The 24,280-nt window shown below is 40.3% G+C and overlaps 1 protein-coding gene across 1 annotated transcript; it reads left to right on the top strand.

The window, feature by feature from the left end:
• Positions 1-425: 425 nt before the first annotated feature.
• On the top strand, positions 426-23,903 carry INTS7 (integrator complex subunit 7). The gene is made up of 20 exons (XM_066316153.1): positions 426-522; positions 666-795; positions 1,614-1,760; positions 4,251-4,388; positions 4,920-4,966; positions 5,479-5,678; positions 6,743-6,865; positions 9,388-9,505; positions 10,451-10,585; positions 11,156-11,253; positions 11,920-12,159; positions 12,831-12,968; positions 13,680-13,886; positions 17,406-17,600; positions 18,398-18,501; positions 18,917-18,985; positions 20,115-20,247; positions 21,465-21,563; positions 22,373-22,558; positions 23,448-23,903. The coding sequence occupies exons 1-20, from the start codon at positions 432-434 to the stop codon at positions 23,733-23,735; spliced, it is 2,886 nt and encodes a 961-aa protein (XP_066172250.1). The 5' UTR covers positions 426-431; the 3' UTR covers positions 23,736-23,903.
• Positions 23,904-24,280: the final 377 nt, after the last annotated feature.

The following is a 24,280-nucleotide window of genomic DNA, read 5'->3' as shown; positions in this document are numbered from 1 at the left end:
AGCGCCTCAGACACCACAGGCGAGGGCGCCAGGAGCCGCGAGGCGGCCGCCGTGGCTGTGCAGGGGCCGGGGCTGGATCGGGACCGCGGGGTAAGACGCGGTGCCGGCGGGGAGGGAGGAAGGCAGGCGCGGTACTCACGGGCGGGCGCGGCGGCGGCGCGGCGGAGCAGCGCGCGGCACAGCATGGCCACGGGGACACGGCCGGCGCGCTCCGCGCCAGCTCCCGCCAAACGACCGGCCCGCCAAGCCCGCCGCGCGCCCTCATTGGTCAGCGTCCAGCGCGCCGCGCCGGGCCCGCCTGCTCTGATTGGGCGGTGGGGAAGGGGGCGGGGCCTCTAGGCCGCACCCGCCGCCTGTTCCCGCGGCCGCTCCGGGCGGGCGGGGTCAGGAGCGCGGCTGCGCGTGCGCGGGGCCGGCGGCGAGCGGCAGCAATGGCGGCCAGCGCCAAGTCCTTCCTGGCCGACGCGGGCTATGGCGAGCAGGAGCTGGACGCCAACTCCGCCCTCATGGAGCTGGATAAAGGTGAGCCTGCGCGGGCTCGGAGCTGTCGCCGGCCTGGGCAGCGGGGCCGGGGGCTTGGCTTGGTAGCGCTGTATCCACGGCGGGGGGCGGAGGAAGGACCCGGGGCTGGAGGTACCTGCGGTAATTCCTGCTGTCTCCTTTAGGCCTCAGGTCTGGCAAGCTCGGGGAGCAGTGCGAAGCCGTCGTTCGTTTTCCGAGACTCTTCCAGAAATACCCGTTCCCCATTCTCATCAACTCGGCGTTCCTAAAGCTAGCCGATGTCTTCAGGGTGGGGTGAGTATCGGTCCGGTCCTGTCCATTCCAGTCTGGTCCGTGGGAACGCTGTGCCTGGGCTTGTCGCCGCTTTGGAGTCTGGGATGTCGTGCTTGCCTGACAACACCGCTGTGGTACCCAGTCTGTTGAGGTGTTGTGCTAGATTGAAACTTGTTTTCCACATCTTTAGTGGCTTAAGTAGCTGTGAGTAATAACGATACAGTTCCTGATTTGGGGGTTCTCTCCCTGGCTGGTTTAAGTTCACTGGTGTAAATTTTGCTCATTCAAATCGTAACTCATAAATGGATGAATGATCACATATGCAAATTTAATCTCTAACAAAGCTCAAGTATGGCTTTTCCAAGTGTCTGCTGTCTAAGTGATGTATGGGATGGAATCAAAGCTGCTTTGTAAAAGCTTACAGAAGTGTATGTTGATGTCTAATGGCATCTTCACTCTTGTCTTCAGGTAGGAAAATAAATTTGCTCAGCATTTGACAGCGGTAATTAGATTTCTCTGTCTTAGTCTTGGATGTGTTTTTCCAGCAGATTTGGATCCCTGTGTGTGCACAAAAAAGGCATTTGCTTACACCCCTCCTCACTGGTGTTAACAGGTTCATTTCCCTGGTATTGGGCTTTAGTTTGACACTACCTGAACTAGAAAATAAAGTAATGGTATATTAATAGTCTCTTTTTCTCTATATCAACTGTTTCTAAATCATAGACATTTCCTTGCTTTAATTTGCTCTCAAAAGTTGTAGTTAAATGATTTAGTGTTTAAAGTGCTTGAATTTTTGTTACAAAATAGCCTGACAAAGAAATGTGTGTATTTTTTAACAGGAACAACTTCCTGAGGCTGTGTGTGTTGAAAGTTACTCAGCAGAGTGAGAAGCACTTAGAGAAGATCCTAAATGTGGATGAATTTGTCAAGAGAGTTTTCTCAGTAATCCACAGCAACGATCCAGTTGCTCGGGCTATTACACTCCGGTATGTATGGCATAAATGACCCTGATTGACTTCGAATCTGATGAATGATTCTGATCTACTTCAAACCTGTAGGCAACTCTCAGTGTGCTCATCTGGAATAACAAGGCCAAGTGCAAGGTGTTGCATCTGGGCCAGGGCAAACCCTCGTATCAGTTCATTCTGGGGGATGAATAGATCAAGAGCAACACAGCCCAGAAGACCTCGGGGGTGCTGGTGGATCAAAAGCTGGACACAATCCAGCCACGTGCACTGGCAGCCCCGAAAGCCAAACGTGTTCTGGGCTACATCAAAAGCAGCCTGGGCAGCAGGCCAAGGAGGGGGATTCTGCCTCTCTGCTCCCCTCTGGTGAGACCCCCCTGCAGTGCTGTGTCCAGCTCTGGGGCTCTCAGCACAGAAAGGACATGGACCTGTTGGAGGGAGTCCAGAGGAGGCAACCGAGATTGTTAAAGGGATGGAGCACCTCTCCTGTGAGGAAATGCTGAGAGACTTGGGATTGTTCAGCCTGGAGAGGAGAAGGGTATGGGGTGACCTAACTGTGGCCTTCCAGCACGTGAAGCGAGCCTGTGAGAATGATGGAGAGGCACTTTTTAGAAGCATTTATAGTGTCAGGACAAGGAGGAACAGCTTCAAACTGAAAGAGAGTAGGTTTAGATAACACATTGGGGAAAAAAATTCTTCATTACGAGTGTGGTGAAGCACTGGAAGAGGTTGCCCAGAGAAGTTATGGATGCCTCATTCGTAAAAATGTTCAAGGCCAAGTTGGATGGGGCTTTGAGCAACCTGGTCTAGTGGAAGTTGTCCCTGCCCATGGCAAGGGGTTTGGATGGACCTAGGTGGTCTTTAAGGTCCCTTCCAAGCCAGGCCATTCTGTGATTCTACGAGTGAAATAAAGGAGGCTTTTTATAGATTGCTCATAGAGTTAAAAGCAAAGACATCTGTCTTTAAAAAAGTGTGAATGATAAGGATTGGTGATAACAACAACAAGGTTATTGACCACTTATGGTGGCAAGAATGTTGTGGATAGTGCCAGGCAAAGCAGAATTTGCAATGTTGAAATTTTGTGTACCCCAGAGAAGAAAACTGAATCTGTTGTATGGTTAACCGAGACAGTAGCTACATGCAATATATCACATCTTGCCTAGGATACATTTAGACCAAGTGAAAGGGCTTCCTTTTGTGTCAAAATAGTTTTTGTTAACTTGTAACTAAAACTTACATGAACCTTGTTATGGTTGCATCTGTTTTTCCTTCGGCCTTGTCCTAGTTAGAACTGCTAGTTTATCTCTGATCAATAACTTCGAAGGAAGTGTTGTTATATTACTGATTGCTTTAAACTTCTGGGAATCAAGTGGGAAAACAAATAAAATTAACCTGTCTTTCATGTCAGGCTGCTGGTTTGGTATCTCTGTTTCTAATGCTATCCAACATGATCCTCTTAACTGCATCTTCCAGCCCCTGTGCAGGTGAATCCAAATGTGAAGAGAGCACTTGTCTTTCTTTATATTCTTCTTGTACCTCCATCTAGAGCTGTTACTGGTTTTACTACTGACAGATGTGAGGCATTAACAGGGCTTTGATTGATTAGGTCATATGTCCATTTCTTTTTTCTTTCAATATTTCATTTGAGATTGTTTTCATGCCCTGGTGTCTCAGAAATCTGTAAATACAGTATTTCTGCATGGTTTTTTGTAGTTCCTGCTCAGTGTTCTAATATGAGTGTAGTTGTTGACTGGCATTGAGGGTTATCTTCACAGACTGCTACAATTTCCTGGAATCCTCTCTGTTTGCAAAAATACTTAAATTACTAATAAATTCACAGGATACATTAAATAAAATTTTAAAATAGCTATTGGTTCAGTTTCAGTTTAAAATCTGTTGACTTTTTTTGTTGTCCTTTTTGACTAGTGTCAATAACAAAGAACATGTTGAAAGAAAGAGCCGCTTAAACAAAATTTTGTGGAATTTTATTGCTAGAGGACTGTGTAAATATTTCCACAGAACTCTTGCTAAAATTACTATCAGTATAAATCCTACATCTTCTTTTAATTGGCTTATGCTAAGAATGCATAAGGTATCCTTGAAATATTTTTAGCAAAGTATAGGTTGATTTGCTACTTTTTTTAACAGTTACACGAAAAGTGTTGCATTCTTTTCACTAATAACCTTGTCTTACATCAGTGAAAGGTGTTGGGAATAAACCATGCCAATAGTGAACTCTTAATTTTAAAAGAGTTTTTGGTAAGTTTCTCACTGTGCCAATTTGAAGCTAAAAGGTATCAAAATGTAATTAAAATTTTATCAAACCACTGACACAACCCACACAACAAATCTGTTACATTTAATTAGGCACTTTTAGCAGTTGTTTCTGTAATAGTCATGAAAGAGCACATGTTTATTAAATGTAGCCTTTTAACCAGTCTTTCTACATTTTTACTTGTTTTCATCCTTCCTTTATGTTCTTCCTGATTTTGCTGTGGTTAATTTCTGTAGGATGTTGGGCAGTATGGCATCCATCATTCCAGAAAGGAAGAATGCACATCACAGTATTCGCCAGAGTTTGGATTCCCATGATAATGTGGAAGTTGAAGCTGCTATATTTGCTGCTGCCAACTTTTCTGCACAATCTAAGTAAGAACTGGGTTTTTTTCACTTTTGTGTATTACAGAGAATGGAAACTCCATTAACAGTGGCATTCACAATCCTTACTCTTTTCTGTTGTGCTGTCCTTTATAGCAAAACAATTATGTGCAATAATGATGTAAGGAAATCTGAATATAAGTTCAGCAGGGTTTTTTTTTCCTAAAATGGAAAGCTCAAATATGAGATTGAGAACTGGAATAGCTGCTTTAATAATGAATTATTTTACAGGAATTATATTAGCCAAATGTAGTGCTGCTTGAAAAATTTCATTTTCTCATTTGGTCATGCCTGTGTCCAGGGGTTCTGAAAAGAACATTTTCTTGTGTAACTTGGCAGGCACTCTCTTGTGTAACTTTTAATTGTTAAAACACAGTGTTTCATAGTAAAGTAAAATTTTTTTTAAAATTTTTAGTTACTTTTTATTTTTGATAAAATGTTGTTTTATAAAATGTTTGATAAAATGTTTAAAATGTTTGATAAATGTTTGGTAAAATGTTTGTTACTTTCTTTTCTCCACAGGGATTTTGCTGTGGGAATATGTAATAAAATCAGCGAGATGATTCAAGGTACATGTGTATGTTGAATGATAGAGAGGAAAAGCTTTAATTTCTCTGAAAATTCTTTATTATTCATATTTGCATATTAGATATCAGAATGCTGTTGCCCTTAGATTAGTCCAGTTTTTAAATTAGCTGACCAATAACCTGTCTGGTTATCTTAAATCCTTCTAAAATGTAAGTTTTCGAAGCACCTGTTTGGTACAGAATAAAACCCCATCTATAGTGTGATGAATAAACTTTATACATAGACTCTCTCATAGGTTGCTTCAGAGGAGTTAATTTGTGTGTTACCTGCAGTGAAGCAAGGAGCAGCTTTCTCAACCATGAAAGTGCTTGATAGTGCTGTCATTTCACACCTAGCTACTACATGAATTATTTGAAACTACTGCACATGTTTGCACAGTCTCCTTTCAGCAGTGCTGACACTCTCTGTGCCTCAGAACTTCCAAAAAAAAAGCCAGCCCAAGGACAGAGTTAGCCCAACACTAACTGTGGCTGTGTTTCTTTCCTTATTGCAGGTTTGGCCACACCTGTGGACTTGAAGCTGAAGTTGATCCCTATTCTGCAGCACATGCACCACGATGCCAGCTTGGCCTCCAGCTCCCGGCAGCTGCTGCAGCAGCTGGTGACATCCTACCCCTCCACCAAGATGGTCATTGTCACCCTGCACACCTTTACTCTGCTTGCTGCTTCTTCTTTGGTTGACATTCCCAAGCAGGTAGCTCTTCCTAAGGCATGCCTTCTTCTTCAAGTACAAAGCACATTTTAAAAACATGCAGATTCTGCCTGCTGATCAAAATAAACAGCAATGGCTGTGCTGGGTTGGTTGCTCCTGTGTGCTGTTGAGGGAGAATACCCTGAAAACTGCTTCTGCTTTTATATTTTTTGCCTTTTCTGGTTCTGTTTCCAGGTGACTGTACCAAACACACTTAACCTTTTTTACAGTTCATAACATGTCTTTTTCTAAATCAAGGATTCAAATCAACAAGGATGGATCAGCATGCAAGGAAGTAAACACCTTGACTTTTTCTGAAAAGACTTCAACTTGCCCGTGGAGGCCAGGCTTCACTTTGCACTTCTGAATATTGTCTTGGGTTGTGGGTGTGCTCTTTGCCTTTCTTTCATGCAAGCACATGAATATTTCAGTAGCATAGGATGCATTTGAAGTGTATTTCTTGGAGAACTTGGAGGAATTTCAATTGGTTCCTTAAATTCAGGACTGTAAGCCAAGTAATGGGAAAGCAGTGATAGAAAACTAGAGTACTTTTTATGCTCTGATAATGAGCTTTGTGGATGTGATTCATACAGCAGCTCGGAACACAGTGACACTTGAGACTCATCCAGTGAATCCTTGGAAAGGAGTCACAAAAATCTATTTGCTTTCTTTCAGCCTTGTGTAGCTGTGCAAGGCTGGTGTCTCTGACTGGTGGATAATGGCATTGATCTGTCTGAAACTCTCTGCTGTGGCTCACTTCTGTATTTTACATGATGCTTCTAATGGTACTGAATCTAAGTCTACTGAAACAACATTAGAACACTTGACATGCTGCTTTTACTTTTTTTAATGGCACTAAACATGGAGGTTTAGGCTGTATTTCTGCAGCAATACTGCATAAAACTGATGTAGCCAGGGTGGAGATGGAGGCTAAAACCATAGCTGGCATATTCATGCTTTTTCAAGTTAGTTTTGGCTCAGTGTGCTCAACATTTCTTCGTGAGTGCTTTTGAAAATACTTCCTTCTAGTAGCATCACTCTTAAGCCATGAATGTATTTTCTTGCAGATTCAACTTTTGTTGCAGTACTTGAAAAATGACCCCAGGAAGGCTGTGAAGAGGCTTGCAATCCAGGATTTGAAGTTGTTGGCCAACAAGACACCACATACATGGAGCAGAGAAAATATTCAGGTCTATACATTTTTAAAGCTGAAGTTAATTATGAAATTTCTCAAGGAGTTGTAGAATTCTTTCCAGAGGAACAGTTTGGGAGGTAGAGAAATGAGTAACATGCATTTCCATACCTTTAAGTTAGGTTACCCTGCCAAGCAGACTAGCCAAGTATTAAGGAGCAGTTCATAGAATGTCTTGAGCTGGATAAGTTATAGCTGGATAAGGATTAAAGTTGGAGCATTACTTGCTGAGGGAAGCCATATGCCATGTAGGAGGCCTTTGTACAGTGAGGAAGTAGCTTTTCCATCTGACATGAGAGCTGAATGTTTACACTGATGTTTCCACGCTGAATACACACCAGTGCTCTGGTGCAAAACAGCCTCTGGGATTTGTCACAACATGTCATCCAGCAAGGTGTACTTACTTGAAGGAACAAATGGAATTTTGATTTCATTTCTTAGCATTAATGGGTTTTTTTTTCAATATTACCCTTGTGACTCCTGTTGTATCAATGAGAAGGTGTTTATAGTGCACCTGTGCTATTTGGGGAAATTAGAGTTATATTGTAGATATTACTGCTGCCTTCTTTCAGTCACAGTTCCATGTGAATTTTTTCTCCTTTCTCTTTTTTTTTGGTAGAAATGACTATGGAAAATAACTTCAGTTTACATTAATGGGAAAGTAAATATTTCAAGAACTTAATGGCACAGGGTTACAACTCTTTTTCCTGGGTCATTTTTTCTTTTGTTACTCCTGGAAGCTACTTCAGTTCTGTGCTGTTGGGGCATAAGGCAGCTGGGAGGAAAAACTATGTGAGTTTTTGTTGACAATCGTGTGAGGAATAAAGCATGTTCTACTTTGTCCCCAGTTCTTGGAGATGATGGTTTGGAGTGTGCAGAGCTTTTTGCTTTAGTGAACTGCTTTATTTTTCATTATGGCTTAACTCCAGGAATTTACTTCCTTTTAGGAATTTTAAGGAATTACAGATTTATGGATTTTTTGCGGAGAAAATGCTACTCTATCCCATTCTATTTCATCAGTAGTCATCTCAGTACAAGTGAGAGACATGGATAACGTGGCTTTCATTGCCATGTAGTGTTTTGAAGTAAAGTGGGTCCTGGTGGTTTAAATGCATGGGGAAAAAGTTCCACTGATGTCAGAACTAAGCCACTGACTAGGTTAAAACAAAACTAATTGCCTGAAGCTTGCTACTGCTTGCTGAATGGCATCCAGAAATAATAAGAGTTTGTCTGACTTCTGAAATAAAGTTGGCATTTTGAGTTGGGAAGTTGTTCTCCATAGTTGTGTTCATACAACAGGGACTGGAAGGGACCCTCCTTTTCCCACAGCAAGGCCTGGCTCTTGTACCTTTTTAGCCAGAGACATTGGTTAGCTTCTTCAGCATTTGAAGTCTGTTCTGTGAAGATCAGTTGGGAAGTTTTGTCTTTGCACCGTGGAGGCTTCACTGATTTCTAGACATCAGCTTCAGAAGCTGTTGCTGCCTAGAGCATCCTGTTAATTCCTCTGTGCTCCTGGCAGTCTTCACAGTTACTGTTTCAGAAATGCCCTGAGAGCTGATCTGACAGCACTGGAGTAAAACATCACGACTCATTATCTACCCCAATCATTAGATCTTCCTCTGTCTGTTGATGCCATTCTATTCAGTGGATTATCGAAATACTAACTGGTACAAATCACAGATATATTTAGAATGCTTGCACAATACATATACCTGATAACACTGTGGGGGTTTATGTTCTGTGGAACTAATTGTGTTGTTTCTCCTCATTCTGTTACTGGCTCTTTGTCATTCAGTTTTGGCACACTATAGCAGAATATATTATATAGTTATGTTTTTTATTTATGTCGCATATTACTGTCCTTCCTGTTGACTAAAAAATCAGTGAATGACTAATCCAAAATCAGTGAATGACTAAATTGTGGGCAGTGTTGGCATAAGGAATTGAGAACAATGTGCATTTTAAGAGTTATTCAGACCTAAATGTGATAAGGCCTGTGGTAAGATCTGGCAAAAGGCACAAAAGTAAGACAGGAGTTCTACTGCAAATGAGTTAAAGCATAAAATACACCTTAATTTATTTATCAAGAACCGTAAGCTCCTGTTGGGCACCAATACTGCTAAAGTAAATGACACTTGAAACCTTGCTCTTCAGAGGCTTATATTTATATTAAACCTTGCAGATTGTTACAATGCAAAATAATCAATATGCCTGGACCCGTCCTAAATTTTTTATAGTATTGGATCAATAAGACCAGATAATATTTTTGCCACTGATTTTTAATTAATGAATGACTTTTAATTTATGTTTCCTAGCATATAGAACCCACTGTCACTTTTCTGCATGCCACATCCTCAGTCCTCTAAATCAGATGCTTGAGGACATGACTTTTGATTTTTAGTAGAGTATTTTCTGTGGGGAAAAATCTTAATTCTTAAAACTTCTCAGAGAAGTGAAATTAATTTTTTCTTATTCATGGGATTCTTACCTCTGTATTTTTGTTTTCCTGCTGATTTTTAGGCACTCTGTGAATCTGCCCTTAACACTCCTTATGACAGCTTGAAGATGGGCATGTTATCTGTTCTTTCCACATTATCAGGGACCATTGCCATTAAACAGTACTTCAGCAGTGCTCCAGGTAAGAAAACTGGTTTAGATGGTTACCTTCGGCATTTTAATAGCTTGGTTTTCTGCTGACAATCAGTTTCATCTAAACACTTTGTAGCATTTTCGAAAACTATTTTTGAACTTCAGAGTCACTAAGAGTCAGACTGTTCATCATATGGAAAATTAAGTGGGACACTTAATATACAGACTAATGATGGGTTTGCTTTGTGGGTACTGTGGTATATGAAAAGGGCTTTTGCCTTTGGGTCTTCAAGTTTTCTTCATTTTGTGAAGAAATATATTGCCTCTCATATGGCTGACCTGCATTCTGCATAAGGTGCTTTGAAACCATGGATTGGCATAATTTTTGAGTAGCAGGGTGTAAGAGTGAGCTGGCCTGTTACTCTTCCACCCTTGTGGGCTTGACCTGCAGCAGTACCAGGTGAACCTTTCTGCTTTGTGGCACAATTCTGGAGAAACTGTAGAAAAAGAGTAGACATTTAGAAGTGATTCAAAGTATCTTATTCTCAAAATTATGGTCAGTCTTTTCTTTTTTTTTTTTTTTTTCTTGAAAACCAGACTGCCTTAATGAGTGTTATGAGCTCAAATACATAGGCTGGAGAAATGGGGAAAAAAAAGTACATTCTCTTCAGTCATTCTGCCATGGCTTAATAATTAATAGACTCGCCAGCTTTTTTTAATCAGACATAATATTTCTTAAGGCAATAGTTCTCTGAGTCCTGAAACATCAACCTTTAGGTCCAAATGTTCTTTCTCATGTGTCTAACTTGGGTAATGTTCAAGAATGAGAGTCTCTGGTTTTGTCTGAAGAGAGAAAAACATTTTCATCCTATTGCTTAAACATAAGAAAAACCCCTAGATCAATATAATTGTTCTGCAGAAATGTACTTAAAGAATCTGTGGTATATTTATGGGCTGTGCAGTTTCATGTTCCATTTGCCTTGCTTCTATTTAGGAGCAGCAGCTACAACTGCAAGGTCATTTGATTTGGTAAAACTAGCCCAGGAGTGCTGTTACCATAATAACCGTGGCATTGCAGCTCATGGGGTGAGGATTCTGACCAACATATCAGCCTCTTGCCAGGAAAAAGGTAAGGGAAAGCCAGGGCAGGGTAGTGGCTCTGTTTACAGTCAGGCTTATGCACTTAACACGTATTAACTCGTCCTGTCTGTGAACCTGGCTGTAAATCTGTCTGATCCCTCATGCTGGTCAGGGAGAATGGGGACTGTAATCTAGTAGGGAATATTCTGTATGGTTTTGTGAATGGTTGGGAAGGTTCCATCTTTGTCTCATTCAGAGAAAATTACTGTGCACGGTAGAACTTGTGCTAAATGAATGCTTGTTTTACCTTTGCTGTAAGCCTAGTGAATTGTTGGTGAACCTTTGAAAGCCTTTTGCACAAAGTCTGTTGCAAAATAATAACAGGGCATTTAGAAGTCTTAGTCCCAAGATTTCTGCATGCTTTGCAAGTGTCAGTGTGGCTGCTGAATAGTTACCTAAGACATGGAATGGCAGAACTGTTTCTCATCGAAGTAAATTAAGGCAAAGCAGAAGTGTTAGGAAGATTCTGAATTGTCATAACTGCAACAGCAGTGCAAACATTACACCAGCTATGGTCAGAGAACAGAAGAGAGAAAAAGCTAACTTTTTCTTTTTGTAGATCTACTGCCTTTGGAGCAAGATGCAGTTTTTGGCTTAGAAGCTCTTCTTGTTCTGTGTAGTCAAGATGACAGCCCAGGAGCTCAGGCAACCTTAAAGGTGACATTACTATTGTCTTCCCTTCACAGCAGTAAATTATAATAACAGCTTGTATAACAGAGAGGCTGATGTGCACCAGATCCTTTCTAGTGGAAGCATAACAGACTGGAGGGAAAAGAAGGTTCTTCTGGTTTTCCCATAATCAGAGTTCCGAGCAGTAGAGAAACTGAGCATAGCTATAGTACAACTTCTCTCAGCTCTCGGATGAGAGGATTGTTGCAGGTGGTAGGGAGCATTCCTCTCAGAGGAACAGCTGTAATAAAACATGAACGTTGGATGGAGGTGTCTCTGGAGGACAAAAGAATCTTGGAGATAACTTGCTTTTTGGAGATGGAAATGCAACGTACATCATCACAACATTTTAATAAATTATTCTTATTTTACCACTTCAGAAGCTGTCAATAATTTTTCTAGCTATTTACCTTAAAGGCTGGTGGTGTGAGAGACTACTAATGTTTCTTGAATTTGTGATGTGTTTTTTTGTGCTGGTAGCTTGGAGACAAAGGCTTGGGCTCATAGAAAAATCTCATCTGTTGCAGAGTGCATAGTTCTGAAAATGTCAGATCTGCATTTCTGCAGTCCTGCCTGCAGCTAAGTAAGTGTACCTGGCTTTTTTGGTTTTGGAGGCATTGTGTTGATTGCAGCTGTGGCTTGTGTGGGTTGCAGATCACGCTGACTTGCATGGTGAAGCTGGTGAAGTGCCGCCCTCACCTGAGCCAGTCGGTGGTGGAGTCCCTGCTGGCACAGCTGCACAGTGCCCAGGACAACGCCAGGATCCTCATGTGCCACTGCCTGGCAGCCATTGCCATGCAGCTCCCTGTCCTGGCAGATGGGATCCTAGGAGACCTGATGGACCTCTATAAATTAATTGGACAGTCTGCCACAGATAAAAAGCAGGAACTCTTGGTAAGACCTCTCTTGATGGATGAAGTCTGTATAAACAATTGTGGATGGATTGTATTTTAAAAGGCAGCTAAGACATTTGTTATGTGTCCAGGTTGGTGCACCAGTCTGTAGCCACTGTTTTCAGTTTTTCCACATGTTCATGTAGAAATACCTCTTAGATGGAGCTGTACTATGCAGTGTATTCCATTAGATTTTCCAGCAGATGGCACTGCTTAGGCAAGCCTGGCTACTGAAATTACTGGGGTATCTCTAAAGTAATGGTTAAAGGCCAAATGGCAGCTAGCTCCATTTATATAGGATGCTCTGGGGCAAATAACTTCATATACTGCAAGAGAGAAAAATGCTTTCATCACATCTACTTGGAAAAGAATTTGAATTTTTAAAAAAGAAATTACAAGCTTTCTGTTAATTTATTTGGAGCATTTGAAATATTTCAGCTAAAAGGCAGAGTAGAGCTTCTTTAAATGAAAGTTACTTTTATCTATAAGAAATACTCGGGTTGCTGTAACTATTTAAAAGATATGTGACTGAGAAGTTTTGCAGTTAAAATATGTGTATGTCATCTTCTATGTAGTTTTCAGCTCAAATGAAAACAAAAATGTCTTTTTTTTTCTTCTTTTCTTTAGTTACTGAAATATAACTTTCTTCCTCACTTCTCCACTCTCTACTAGGTTTCCCTTGCCACAGTGATATTTGTTTCCAGTCAGAAAGCTTTGTCCACAGAAATCAAAACTGTTATCAAACAGCAGCTTGAGAATGCCTCCAATGGGTGGACAGCTTACAGGATAGCCAGGCAGGCTTCCAGGATGGTAAGTGAAAATACCTGGAGAAAAATGGTTTGCTGTGATTGAAGGAAAAGTCATAATGAATTTGAATTGGATAAGGGAATAAGGAAAATTGTAGGACTTGGGAGGAGGAAGTGAATGGGGGAAAAAAAAAATAAAAATCACTTTCCCTCCTGATTCCCTGGAATGCAGATCCAGATATATATTATTCCATCAAAATGTTTTTTTCACTTGTCCTTTTGATGTATTTGAGAAGGAAGTAAGTGATGTCCTGGCACTTTCTTGAGCACATACCTAATCTTTATTGTCTGACTGCTCTTCAGAATGTGATGTATGGTTCTCTTTCTTCAATGTGAAAAAAGGAAGAAAAATGTACTGTTCCCCTTTTCCCTTCAGTCAATTCACAGTTGGGGTTAGAATTACACAGAAACCCTAGTGTGAGATGCTGAGGTAAATTTCCATAGTTGTTTCTCATCTTATTGAATTATCTTGAGTACATAAATACTGTACTTTTTTACAGGCTGGTATTTCAATAAAATAATCACTTGTGCTTTTATTTATTATTAGGATTGCCACAATTCAGTCATTGGAAAAAGTTTCACTATTTCTGTTTTTAAGCTGGGAGTAGTTCTGGAGATGTTCCTGTTTTCTTTTTTTTTTTTTTTTTTTGTAACTTTTGTAGAAATCCCCGGGCTTCTTTCATGTTCCCTTTCGGAAACATTCTTGTCATTACAGGGCAACCACGACATGGCCAGAGAGCTGTACCAAAGCCTGCTGACTCAGGTGGCCTCAGAGCACTTCTACTTCTGGCTGAACAGCCTGAAGGAGTTCTCCTATGCAGAGCAGTGCCTGACAGGGCTGCAGGAGGACAACTACAGCTCGGCGCTCTCCTGCATTGCCGAAGCCCTGAAATCCTACCACAAAGGGATAGCGTCACTGACGGTCAGCACGCTTCTCTACCGGGGATGGCTCTGGGTGCTGCAGTGTGGCTCTTTGGGTTCTGTTCTTAACTCTCTGAGAAGTTGTTGAATATGCCTGGCATCTGCCAGACTCTTGTTTGGTTCTCCTCTGCAAGCATCTCAGTTGTAACACACTGCATCGAGAGAGAGAGGATCCTGTAACTCAGCCAAGTGTGATTAGATAGATTTCCCTTTGCTTTTTCTTCTCCCTCCACCCCTCATTTCCTGCCTTGATCGGATCATATGAAATGTGACAGATCTTGTTTAATTAATGTGACAATACTTATAATTTTCCACTCCTTGCTTTGGGTGAATAAGAGCTATTGTAATAGTCAAGCCTGAGAATTGGCCTAAATTGGCTGCTGTCTTCTTGAAAAATAGAGAAGGATTCAATTGTCTCCCTCCCTCCTGCTGAGTTCATGTTGCCTTCTATTTGACAATGTGATCTCATGGAATCCTAACAGCAACCTAGTAAGAAGAGGGAAAATTATTCAGTTTCATAAAATCCAACCAGTACCTGCTTTTATTTAAATAATTTTTGCTTCTCTCAATTGGTAAAAATACCAAGAAGCTGTGTGATGTCTGTGAACATAAACAAAAAAAAAAAGGCATTAATGATTAGGGACCTTCAGTTTCTACTGTAAAGTTGCTTTCTAAGCAAAGATGATCCAGCTTCACACAATACTTTTTTTTTTCATATTTTAGTTTCCATGAAGAAATCTTTACTTGCAATTTTCTGTCTGCCTTTTCAGTGAAGCTGCTTTGTTGTTTTAGTTCCTCAACAGTTAGGGTCATGACAATTCAGACATTAGTGTTTAATAAAGTTCAGATATTACTATTTATTGATAAAATATCCCTGAGTATGCTGAAAGGACATACATTTCTACTTCTGTCCCCTGAAAGACCCATCATTTCTGAAGTGTTTGTCTTTAACTGTTGGCTGAGTGAATAAGGCTTTTAATTCAACACTTCAAGATTTCTCTAACATTGAGAAGACAGTGAGAGGAGGACCTCATCTAATTAGATGTTAATATTTAATACAGGCAGGAAAATAACTTGCTTAAATAGGTCATACTGTGATCCAGTAATTTAATTACTCCTTCCTTGGAGTTTGGGATGCTTTTTCCGTTGAAGGATTTCTGTCTTCACCTCCTCTGCTGACTTCAGTTCTTGTTGCATGTAGTGCTTTTCTGGGTGCATTGCCCTCCTTATGGATGACTGTGGTCCAGAGGAGTAAATACAGGTTTTATAGGTTAGAGGGGAGGAAATTTGGTTTTACTGCTGGTTGTTGCTGACTTGTTGCATCATTCTGGACAATTTCCCAGCCATGCTTGAGTGTATCAGCTGTAAAAGGAGCCACTCACTGCTTGTCTATAGAACTCAGCCTCTCCAAGGGGAGCAAAGTGCCATAAAGTGCACGTGACAGCCTTGCTGCTGAAGCCTTTTTGCTCTCATCCCTCTGACTTGAGCTTTCCTGTTGCTGCTGTTTCTGTGCAGAGCGTGACTCAGCACCGCTGGTACCACAGACCAGCGGTGCATGTCATGAGGCTTGTGTAGCTGCTCCACTCTAGCTGGAAAGCCCAGTGTCAGTAAATCTCTTGCAGATGTTCAGCCAGCCCAGTTCAGCAATGATGAAATATTCAGACAGTGCCTTGTTGGAAAATTTCTCAATTCCTCCTTGATATACATAAAACCCTATCTTGCACTGCTGAGTGTTCTTTCCTGGGAGTTAGTGCACTTGAGGGGAAGAATTTACATAAATCTGCTTTATGGATAAGAGGTTCTCCTTGTGAGAGAAAAGGGACTTGTCAGGGAGTAAACTGGCCACAGTCCCCATGTGTCTTGCTCTGTGCTTGGTTGTGGAGTTAGCAAAGGTTTTGAATGGGTCCTGCTCTTTCTGGCACAAATCATGTGTCTCATTGGAAGCATTTGGTTTATTTTTCACTGCTGGTGATCTAAAGAAGATACAAAACTTGAACAAAACACTTATATAGCCATTGGTTAAGTAGCACCAATTCCAAATATGTCAATAGCAAGTGGTGATGTTTGAAGAATTTGGCTTGAGCCAAAGAAATATTTCTGTCACTTTCAAAAAGAATTGTAAGTCATTTATTGCCCATTGCAGATAAGGTAAATTGCAGTATTAATGAGACAAGCTTGTATTTCCATTACAAGAATCAAGTCCAATTTGTGCTACTAAAAATGTCTGGATTTTCTGATATGAGTACTTTACTCTTTAAAAGCATGTACTCTCTGTAGAGCAATTACAGTGGAGTGTAGCCCTCTTCCACAGAGGGTTTTCTGAAACCGTCCTTGCAAAATAAACTGAACAATTCCAGTTCAAAAGGGATTTTTTTTTTGTGCCCTTGAAGGAGGAAAAGCAAAGTGATAGATAAGAGAGGCTTAATGGTTTAAATATGAAATAGTCTTATTTTTTCAGTTGAGATCTACTTCAGTGGTTTAAATTGGTTGCAGTGGGCTGTTTCCTCACTTTAGTCAGTAGTGGGCCAGTTCTCAGATGATGTGATATTTTGTGAGAAACCAGTTAGCTGGGTTTCTGCCAGCAAAGAAATGGTTCTTTGTAAGGTTTTGGGGTAGATTATACCTTTTTGCTTTGAGATGTGACCTGGTGAGGAATAAGAAGCACTGGGGAAGACGGGCACAAGTCTAAGAGAACGTCTCAGTGCTTTGTTTCTGGAGAGGGGTTGTTCTTCTAAGAATCCAACAGTTTAAGAAAAATAAGTAGTGGATTTTTGGCTTAATTAGTATCAAACCTTGAGTACTACATTTTGCCCCCTCCTGGGTGTCCTAAGCTGTCACAGATGCTTCTACAAGTTAGATAAGCTCTTATGGAGCAAAGCTTCATAGAACTGTATTTTCTGAACAATAGCAGCTTGTCTACCCTCCTGGAATTCTGTTATTTACAGAATATCTGTTCTTACTTACCACTAGACCATGTCTCTTGCCTTCATTAAATGCAAGGTTCAGTGATTCCACAATGTTCCCATCCATTTCACAGTTCCAAAAAAATCATCCCTTCCCCTTGCTGTGGGTAACTCCTTTCTTTCTCTGCCAATTCTTTGTCTTCTGGCTGATGCAGAGAATCACTTTTTCAGGCGTTGTGTTTCTTGTTTGCTATCCAATTCAGTGTACTTTTTCTTATGGTGAAGGCTCTCTGGCCTAATGTCATTTGGAGCCTAATGGCTTGCCTTGGAAAAAGAGGAAATAGGTGCCCTAACAGTATTTTAACAGCTTAAGTCATATTTGTTACAAAGGTGACATGCTTGGAATATGACTTAGTAATTATGTAACTTCTATGCCATGTATATTTAGTATGATTGAAATTAAGCAAACCTCTTAAATGTAGTTTTTAAAAACATAGCTTTTAGAATTGAACTTAAGGATTCAGTTTTCTGATGAGACTGTTCAGTGACACTGCAGTGTAATTTTATCATTTTTGCTTTTGACCTAGTTTGCCAACATTCCTATTACTGTGTTTCAGGCTGCTAGTACGCCACTTAATCCTCTGAGCTTTCAGTGTGGTTTTGTGAAACTCAGGATTGATCTCCTGCAAGCTTTTTCTCAACTTATTTGTACCTGCAACAGCCTAAAAACAAGTCCACCCCCAGCTATTGCCACAACGATTGCTATGACATCAGGAAATGATCTCCAGAGGTGTGGACGCATCTCCAACCAGGCATGTGCTCCCCTTCCACTCTTGTGCAGTTATGTTTGTGACTCTGGCAGGAATTTTGTTTCTCAGCAAACATATTTGACAAAAGAAATGAAAAGTAGTTGTGAAGTGGGTTTTGGTTTTTTTTGAATTGTGAACTTCGGTTTTCACCTGTAGCTCTGAAAACAGCTGCCTGTAGCAGGCTGTATTTTGAAGCTGAGTGTGCACAGGTGTTTTGTCCTCCAGTCACGCACACAGCTTCCAAGGATATGCATGTAGCAAGTCCCTTGGTACACTCAAACTTGCAGCAAGGCTTTTCACACCTTGCTTTGAAACAGCTCAGACACTGAGTACATTAAGGAAGAATATATATTGCTGAGGATGATTCTGCAACTCCTTTTGCTGAAAGTTGGCAACTTCCTTGGTACTGTATGGAACACCAAGGGAAGTTTGCTTCTGAATCCATGTAGTCTGCAAGGAGGAACCAGTGGGTGGCCACTGAAAGACAGAGCAATTTGATTTACCAGTAGGGGATGGAGGAGGTTGTTGATGGAGTTTTTTTTGCTTTTGCTTTGTTTTTAACCCAAGGATATTTTGTTGGTGCAGGGGAAAAAAACTGTTTAATGCATGGATAACAGTCTGTCACTTTGGTAATCTTTATCTGAGTGGAGAAGCAAGAACTTAATAAATTTTTATCCAATATGCTACCTTATTCCTTCAGTGTTGTATGTTACAGTGTAGTGGTTTCCTGGATATGTAGGGTTTTGTTTGTTTTGTTTTGCTTTGCTTTGTGTTTTTGCCTAGTAACATTGTCTCTGCAGATGAAACACTCGATGGAGGAATTCCGAAACTTGGCTACCCGGTATGGGGATCTGTATCAGTCATCTTTTGATGCAGATTCAGCAACTCTAAGGAATGTAGAACTGTATCCTTTAAAAATCCTAGAGTTTGTCTACTTTCCTTCTCATGTAGACAGCACAAAGCATAAGAATCTTCTTTTCTAGGAAGAGTGCCACAAAGTAATTTTGAAAGTTAATAGCATTTAAAAAAAATTATGTTATTAACTTTCAAAATTAGCTGCCAATTGCTTAAAACCTATTTTAAAATAAACATTACCATATTGTTGTTTGGAATTACTTGATAAACAAAAGTTATGACACAAAAATTGGAGCAGCATATCATTTGGTATTTTCAAAGTTCTTGCTCTTTGCTTGCTAAATGAGTAATGACTGTAGGATTACTTCACAGAAGTAAGGAAAAGTGCCACTAAATACTCTGTATTTCTTGCTTTACTTTGTGCCAACTTTGAAAGTCTTTTAACTCCTTAGTATTAATATCAGACAACAGCAGAGCTGCTTGTTGATTTCACATGCAATAGAAGCTCTGATTTTGGATCCAGAATCCGCGAGGTAGGTTTGATAGTTAACTGCATACTCCTTTTCTGCTTATTAAGAAATCCTTTGAACTTTAAACCTAGGAATTCAAGGAATGTTCAGAAAGTTTCTCTGTAGACCTTTCTAATTATATTCTGGGCAGGCTTCACGATCCATTGTTGCTGTGCTGTACCTGGCAGACTGGGGACTCTTTTGGGTTCTGCATTTCATACTGATTTTGCTCTTGAGAGCACTATACTGGACTTACCTTAAATATAGACTTGAACTTTTAATCTCTCCTTTAGCCACTTATTTTGTGTCATTGTGTGTTAGATCCCATACCTGTTGGTTGCACTTGCAAGTCCACATTAGCTTCCTTCTGTTGTGAAATACAACAGAAGGAAGTTTTATTCCTTCCAAACTATCCTATTCCCAAAGTTGTGAAAACACATGCACTGAATTAGTTGAAATTTTTAATGTAAAGCCATCACCTCTGGTGCTTTTTCTAACAGTGAACTTAAATCCACTAGAAAACAATGTTGAAGTACTGATGAATTTAATCACTGTTTAAAATTCCCAGGCTGAGATTCAATGGAAAGTACTGTGAATAAAATGTCTCAATGATCTTACAGCTGGTAATAGAAGTGAACATCCTAAGTGACTAAGTAGTACTCATTATGAATTAAGCATCACTTAGAAGATGTATTAAGTCAAATTTGTATGAAGCTGGGTGTCTGCGAGATGGAATTCTATTCAAAGGAGGAGATTATAAACTCTGAGATTTAGTTTTAATTCTGACTGGCATTCTTGCTATGTGTTGTGAGATTTTCAGGACTGTTATAAACACTGCAGGGTTAAGTAAAAGTCAGGGGAAGTAAGTATGCTGAGTCTATTAGACCTGTAACTGCTTCAGCTGAGAGAGTGGGGACAAGAAGTGGTGAATAAATGGTAGTTAAGAAAGATTTAAATGTAAAGGGCAAATGTTATAGTGGAAAAATAATTTAAGAAACAGAGTAAACAGTTTGAAAGACATTTCTTAATGGATTCTTGTCACATCTTTTGGATAGTGTGCCTTATGATGAGGAAGTTAAGTTAGACTTAATGAAAAGGGTTTTTTTTGTGTGTAGGGTTTTTTGTTTGTTTGGGTGTTTTGTTTTGTTTTTAGTTTCCAGGAATATAGCTCAAATGGAACAGCTCATGTTGAAAGTGAATATGAAAGAAGAATGATGTCTGTATTTAATCATGTGCTAGAGGAAGTGGAATCCCTCAACAGGAAGTATGCTCCTGTGTCTTACTTGGCAAGTAATAGTTTTAAATGTATATTATGTAGAGAAAGGGGCCCAAAGCCCAGAACTCCATATATCTGTGGCTGCCAAGAAACTGGGAAGCATTCTCAGTACTTAACATTACTGACACAAATGGTCTCTACAGAGACACACTTGTTTAAAAATACTTCAAGAACCATTTTGCTAGGATGTCTGTAACCTTACTGGTCTGATTAAATATAACCTTTTTCAAATAATCTTTTAAAAATTCTTTTAAAATTCTTTTAAAAAGAGTACAGCAGATGCTAATAAGGTAACTGGCAGGTCTCTGTCAGACCCCTCACCAAATTCACATTCAAACACTGAAGCTCATTCTTTGTTCATGTCCTTGCTGTGGGGGAATTCTCCCACTCCCACACAGCAGCCTGGCTTTGGTCCCTGAGCTGGTCGTGGTGCACACTGTGCTTTGGAGTGTAGCATTTCTCTTATCAGTGCAGGTCATCAGAGAGCACAGTGTGGAGTGTGCTGGGTGCAAACAGTGAGCTGATAACAGCCTCCTTTACAGGGCTGCTGGGTTTGTCTCTTACTGCTCGTGAACGTCATAAAGCTGAAGTGCACGTTAGTAGGAACAAGGTAGTTTGTTGGTCATGGCTGGCATCTATTTGCCCTGTTTCTAAATCCAACAACCCTTACCAATTCCAAATAGGATAAAAGTAAATCATGTAAACCACAGCAAAGATAAACCCTGTAAACTTAGTTGTGGCTGGCTCCACATCAAAACAGCTTGGTGATTTCAGAAGAACTGCTTGTGTTCATCTGAGCCAAAGGCATAGTGCAGCAGGGAATGAAAGAGTAGACAAGAGCCTTAAAACTTAATTATTGCATTAAGTTGTGATAGATGCCAGTCTTTTTGCTTGGAGGGGAGTTGTTTTTTTAGGGTTTTTGTGTATGAGTGTTTTAAGCAGATCCTGCTCTGCCAATTCTAACACTAGGACTGGAAAGATTTGTACTTTTGCTTGGCCTCCTTGTTTTTTCCAGAGCAGAATAACTCCTTCAATAAGGGGCAGAACATAAACAGAGAGGCTGAATGTAGTCACTGTCATCCTAGTGGCTGTAATTCTATGACTGTATTAATATATTTTTGGACTTAAAATGGGAATTCCTGCTGTTTCAGTACCTCAAGTACATGTCTTTTTCCTGTGTCATGAATGATATTTTTTCTCAATTGTTTTGGCTCTTGTTTCTTGCAGCATACAGCTTGTCTGTGCAATGCTGTCATTGCCTTGTTGAAGGTGCCCCTTTCATTTCAGAGGTACTTTTTCCAAAAGCTGCAATCTACAAGTATTAAGGTATGTACTGCTCAAATAGGAACTTCAAATTTCTCTTTACAGAGACTTTAATGACAAAAGCCCGACTTGAAGGCACAAACCTTCAGTATTTTTAGTGAAGATACATAACTCAAATAGCATTTAGGTTAATCTGTTGGGAATAACTTGAATAACATGTGTGTATGATTGTTCTGAACCACTAGACTGTCACTTAGGCAAGTGGGATTCAGTTCTTTGGTTGCAAAGCCTTAAAGATAAAATGTAGCTGGAATTCTTGTTGATTCTGAGCCTGCAAAGCTAAATAATTCTGCTCCTGGGAGAGTAGCTTTTATAGATTTGTATTGGTTTTTTGTGCTTTTCCATTAAAAAGCAATGTTCTCTGTCTTGGAAGAAAATTGTCATATATATCAGCTCACTGACTAAGAATGACTGCATATGACTATGGTTGTGGGTTTTTTTGTTTTACTCAAGTGCTCCTTTTTTCTGGGAAAAGTGAAAGCCTTAAGTTTTTTAATATTTACTCCTATGGCATTTTGCTTGTTTGTTCAGCTTCATAAACTTGTGGCTATTCTGTGGAAGATTTTTTTTCCACATCTTTTGAAGAAGTGAAGTAAATGAAAATGATACAGAGATAATATCTGGTCTTGCTGATGATGTTTATTAATTTACTAATGAATCTCTGATAATGTCTGTGTTTCCATTTGCTGATTTTCCTACCCAACCTCTCCTTGGAAATTTTTCTATAAGAAGGTGTTCTTTTTCATCCTTGAATTTTGCTTGCTTTTCTGGAGGCTTATAAGTACATTTTGATCTGTTTACTTGTGTTCCAGCTTGCTCTGTCCCCGTCTCCAAGGAACCCAGCAGAGCCTATAGCAGTACAGAACAACCAGCAGTTGGCCCTCAAGGTGGAAGGAGTGGTTCAGCACGGATCCAAGCCAGGCCTTTTCCGTAAAATCCAGTCCGTCTGTCTGAATGTCTCTTCAGTGCTGCAGAGCAAATCTGGACAAGACTATAAGGTGTGGATAGAATGGAGTCAGGAGGAGTCTCAAGCTTTTTTGCTGTGTTTTGCTGTTCTTTTGTTTGACTCTGAGTAGCAGAATTTCCAGGATGAGATGAATGGGTGGTTTTGTAATCCCTTCACTCCTGCCAGTTGACATTTAAGCACTGGCCAGAGCCAAGCATAATGTGTGGAAGAAATCTGGGCTTTTTAAGTCTGCAATATGTCAATACCTTTTTTTAACAGCTCTTCTTCCGAACAAAGAGGCTTTGTGATGTTCAGAATAAATCATTAGGAATCTGCCTGAGATGAGGAAAACTCAACCTCGTTATGTGTCATACAAAACTCTGCAGGGAAAAAAAAGGCAAACCAGGAGTAGATTATCCTCTACCACATAGTGTTCAGAATTTCTTTATAGTCATTTTAAGGTTCTTTTATTTTGTTTGTGGGAATTGTGAGGACAGTGTGTCCAAATCAAATAGCATCTGAGAAGACACACATTAAATTCAAGTCAACACTTTTATCAAAGATTGTATGCCTGAGGTTTAGCTTCTGCTTACATGTGATACTTAGTGAAAGGTCTGTTTTTGGTGGATTTGGGGATTGGGTTTTTGTTTGTTTTGTTTGGGGTTTAGAAGAGGAATAGGAGAAAGTCAATGGCTTGTAAAAGAACAGGAGTAGGAAGTGTGTGATGTTAGACTCACATTATTTTGTGAAAAAGCAGAACCGCAGGTAGAAAATGACTTCTTAGCTTGTCAAGCTGTCTCAAGTATGCACATGTATTGGTTTAAGAGAATTGAGGACAGATTCTTCCTTTTTTCTCCTCTCTCCTTTGAATGGAGAGCTGAAAACTTATTTTTGGGCGGTTTATGTAAAATGGTGTTATAACCTCCCATCTGTGTTCTCAGATTCCTATTGACAACATGACCAATGAAATGGAGCAGAGGGTGGAACCGCACAACGACTACTTCAGCACTCAGTTCTTGCTGAACTTTGTGATCCTTGGCACCCACAACATCACAGTGGAGTCCTCTGTGATAGATTCAAATGGTATTGTCTGGAAAACTGGGCCTAAAACGACGATTTTTGTTAAGTCTCTTGAGGATCCATACTCCCAGCAGGTTCGTCTGCAGCAGCAGCAAGGACAGCCTCCATCCCAGCAGCAGCAGCAGAGAACCGCCTACTCCCGCTTTTGATTCCCACAAGTGCTCAGTTGGCAGTTTTTGCAGTTTTTCTTGGACACTTTTTTTTTCCTTCATTTTTTTGGAAGACTTTTTATTATAACATTCTCCTGAGAAAGCCTCAGATGCCAGTTTGTTGCTTTTGAAATCATCTGGGGTAAATTTCAACTTGATTCAGCAGAGGCAGCTGTTCAAATTTGGAGTTGTGCTCTTACTTAAAGAACTTCTACCTGATCTCTAACTTCTGTTTACAAACCTGTTTCAGCAGGCTCCACAAACTACAGTAGAAAGGGACACTAAGAGCTTGTTGACTGGTACTTTCCAGGTACTTTCCATGTTTTTTGAAGCACACATAGGTTCTAGTGTTACGCTTACAGGACATTGGGGAAACACTTCACTTTGGCTCGTTATCCAGAAGTGAGTGTAATACCAAGCGTGTATCTTTTAATGTGAAGGAATTGGCAGGAATATCCAGAGATTCTTTTTCTGACATTTTAATAACAAATTCCAGGGTTTGGCTGGTGTATGTATGTTATTACAATTCATCAGCACTACTTAAT

Source organism: Sylvia atricapilla, chromosome 3 (assembly GCF_009819655.1).
Source record: "Sylvia atricapilla isolate bSylAtr1 chromosome 3, bSylAtr1.pri, whole genome shotgun sequence".
NCBI lineage: Eukaryota > Metazoa > Chordata > Aves > Passeriformes > Sylviidae > Sylvia > Sylvia atricapilla.
This window is presented reverse-complemented; position numbering and strand designations above follow the sequence as displayed.

Bases quoted from the DNA above. Each gene is read 5' to 3' on its own strand.
- INTS7 (XM_066316153.1), top strand. From the start codon at position 432: ATGGCGGCCAGCGCCAAGTCCTTCCTGGCCGACGCGGGCTATGGCGAG. The intron at 13,887-17,405 runs GTCAGCACGCTT...ACTGTGTTTCAG, and splicing joins AAGGGATAGCGTCACTGACG to GCTGCTAGTACGCCACTTAA. The intron at 22,559-23,447 runs GTGTGGATAGAA...CTGTGTTCTCAG, and splicing joins AATCTGGACAAGACTATAAG to ATTCCTATTGACAACATGAC.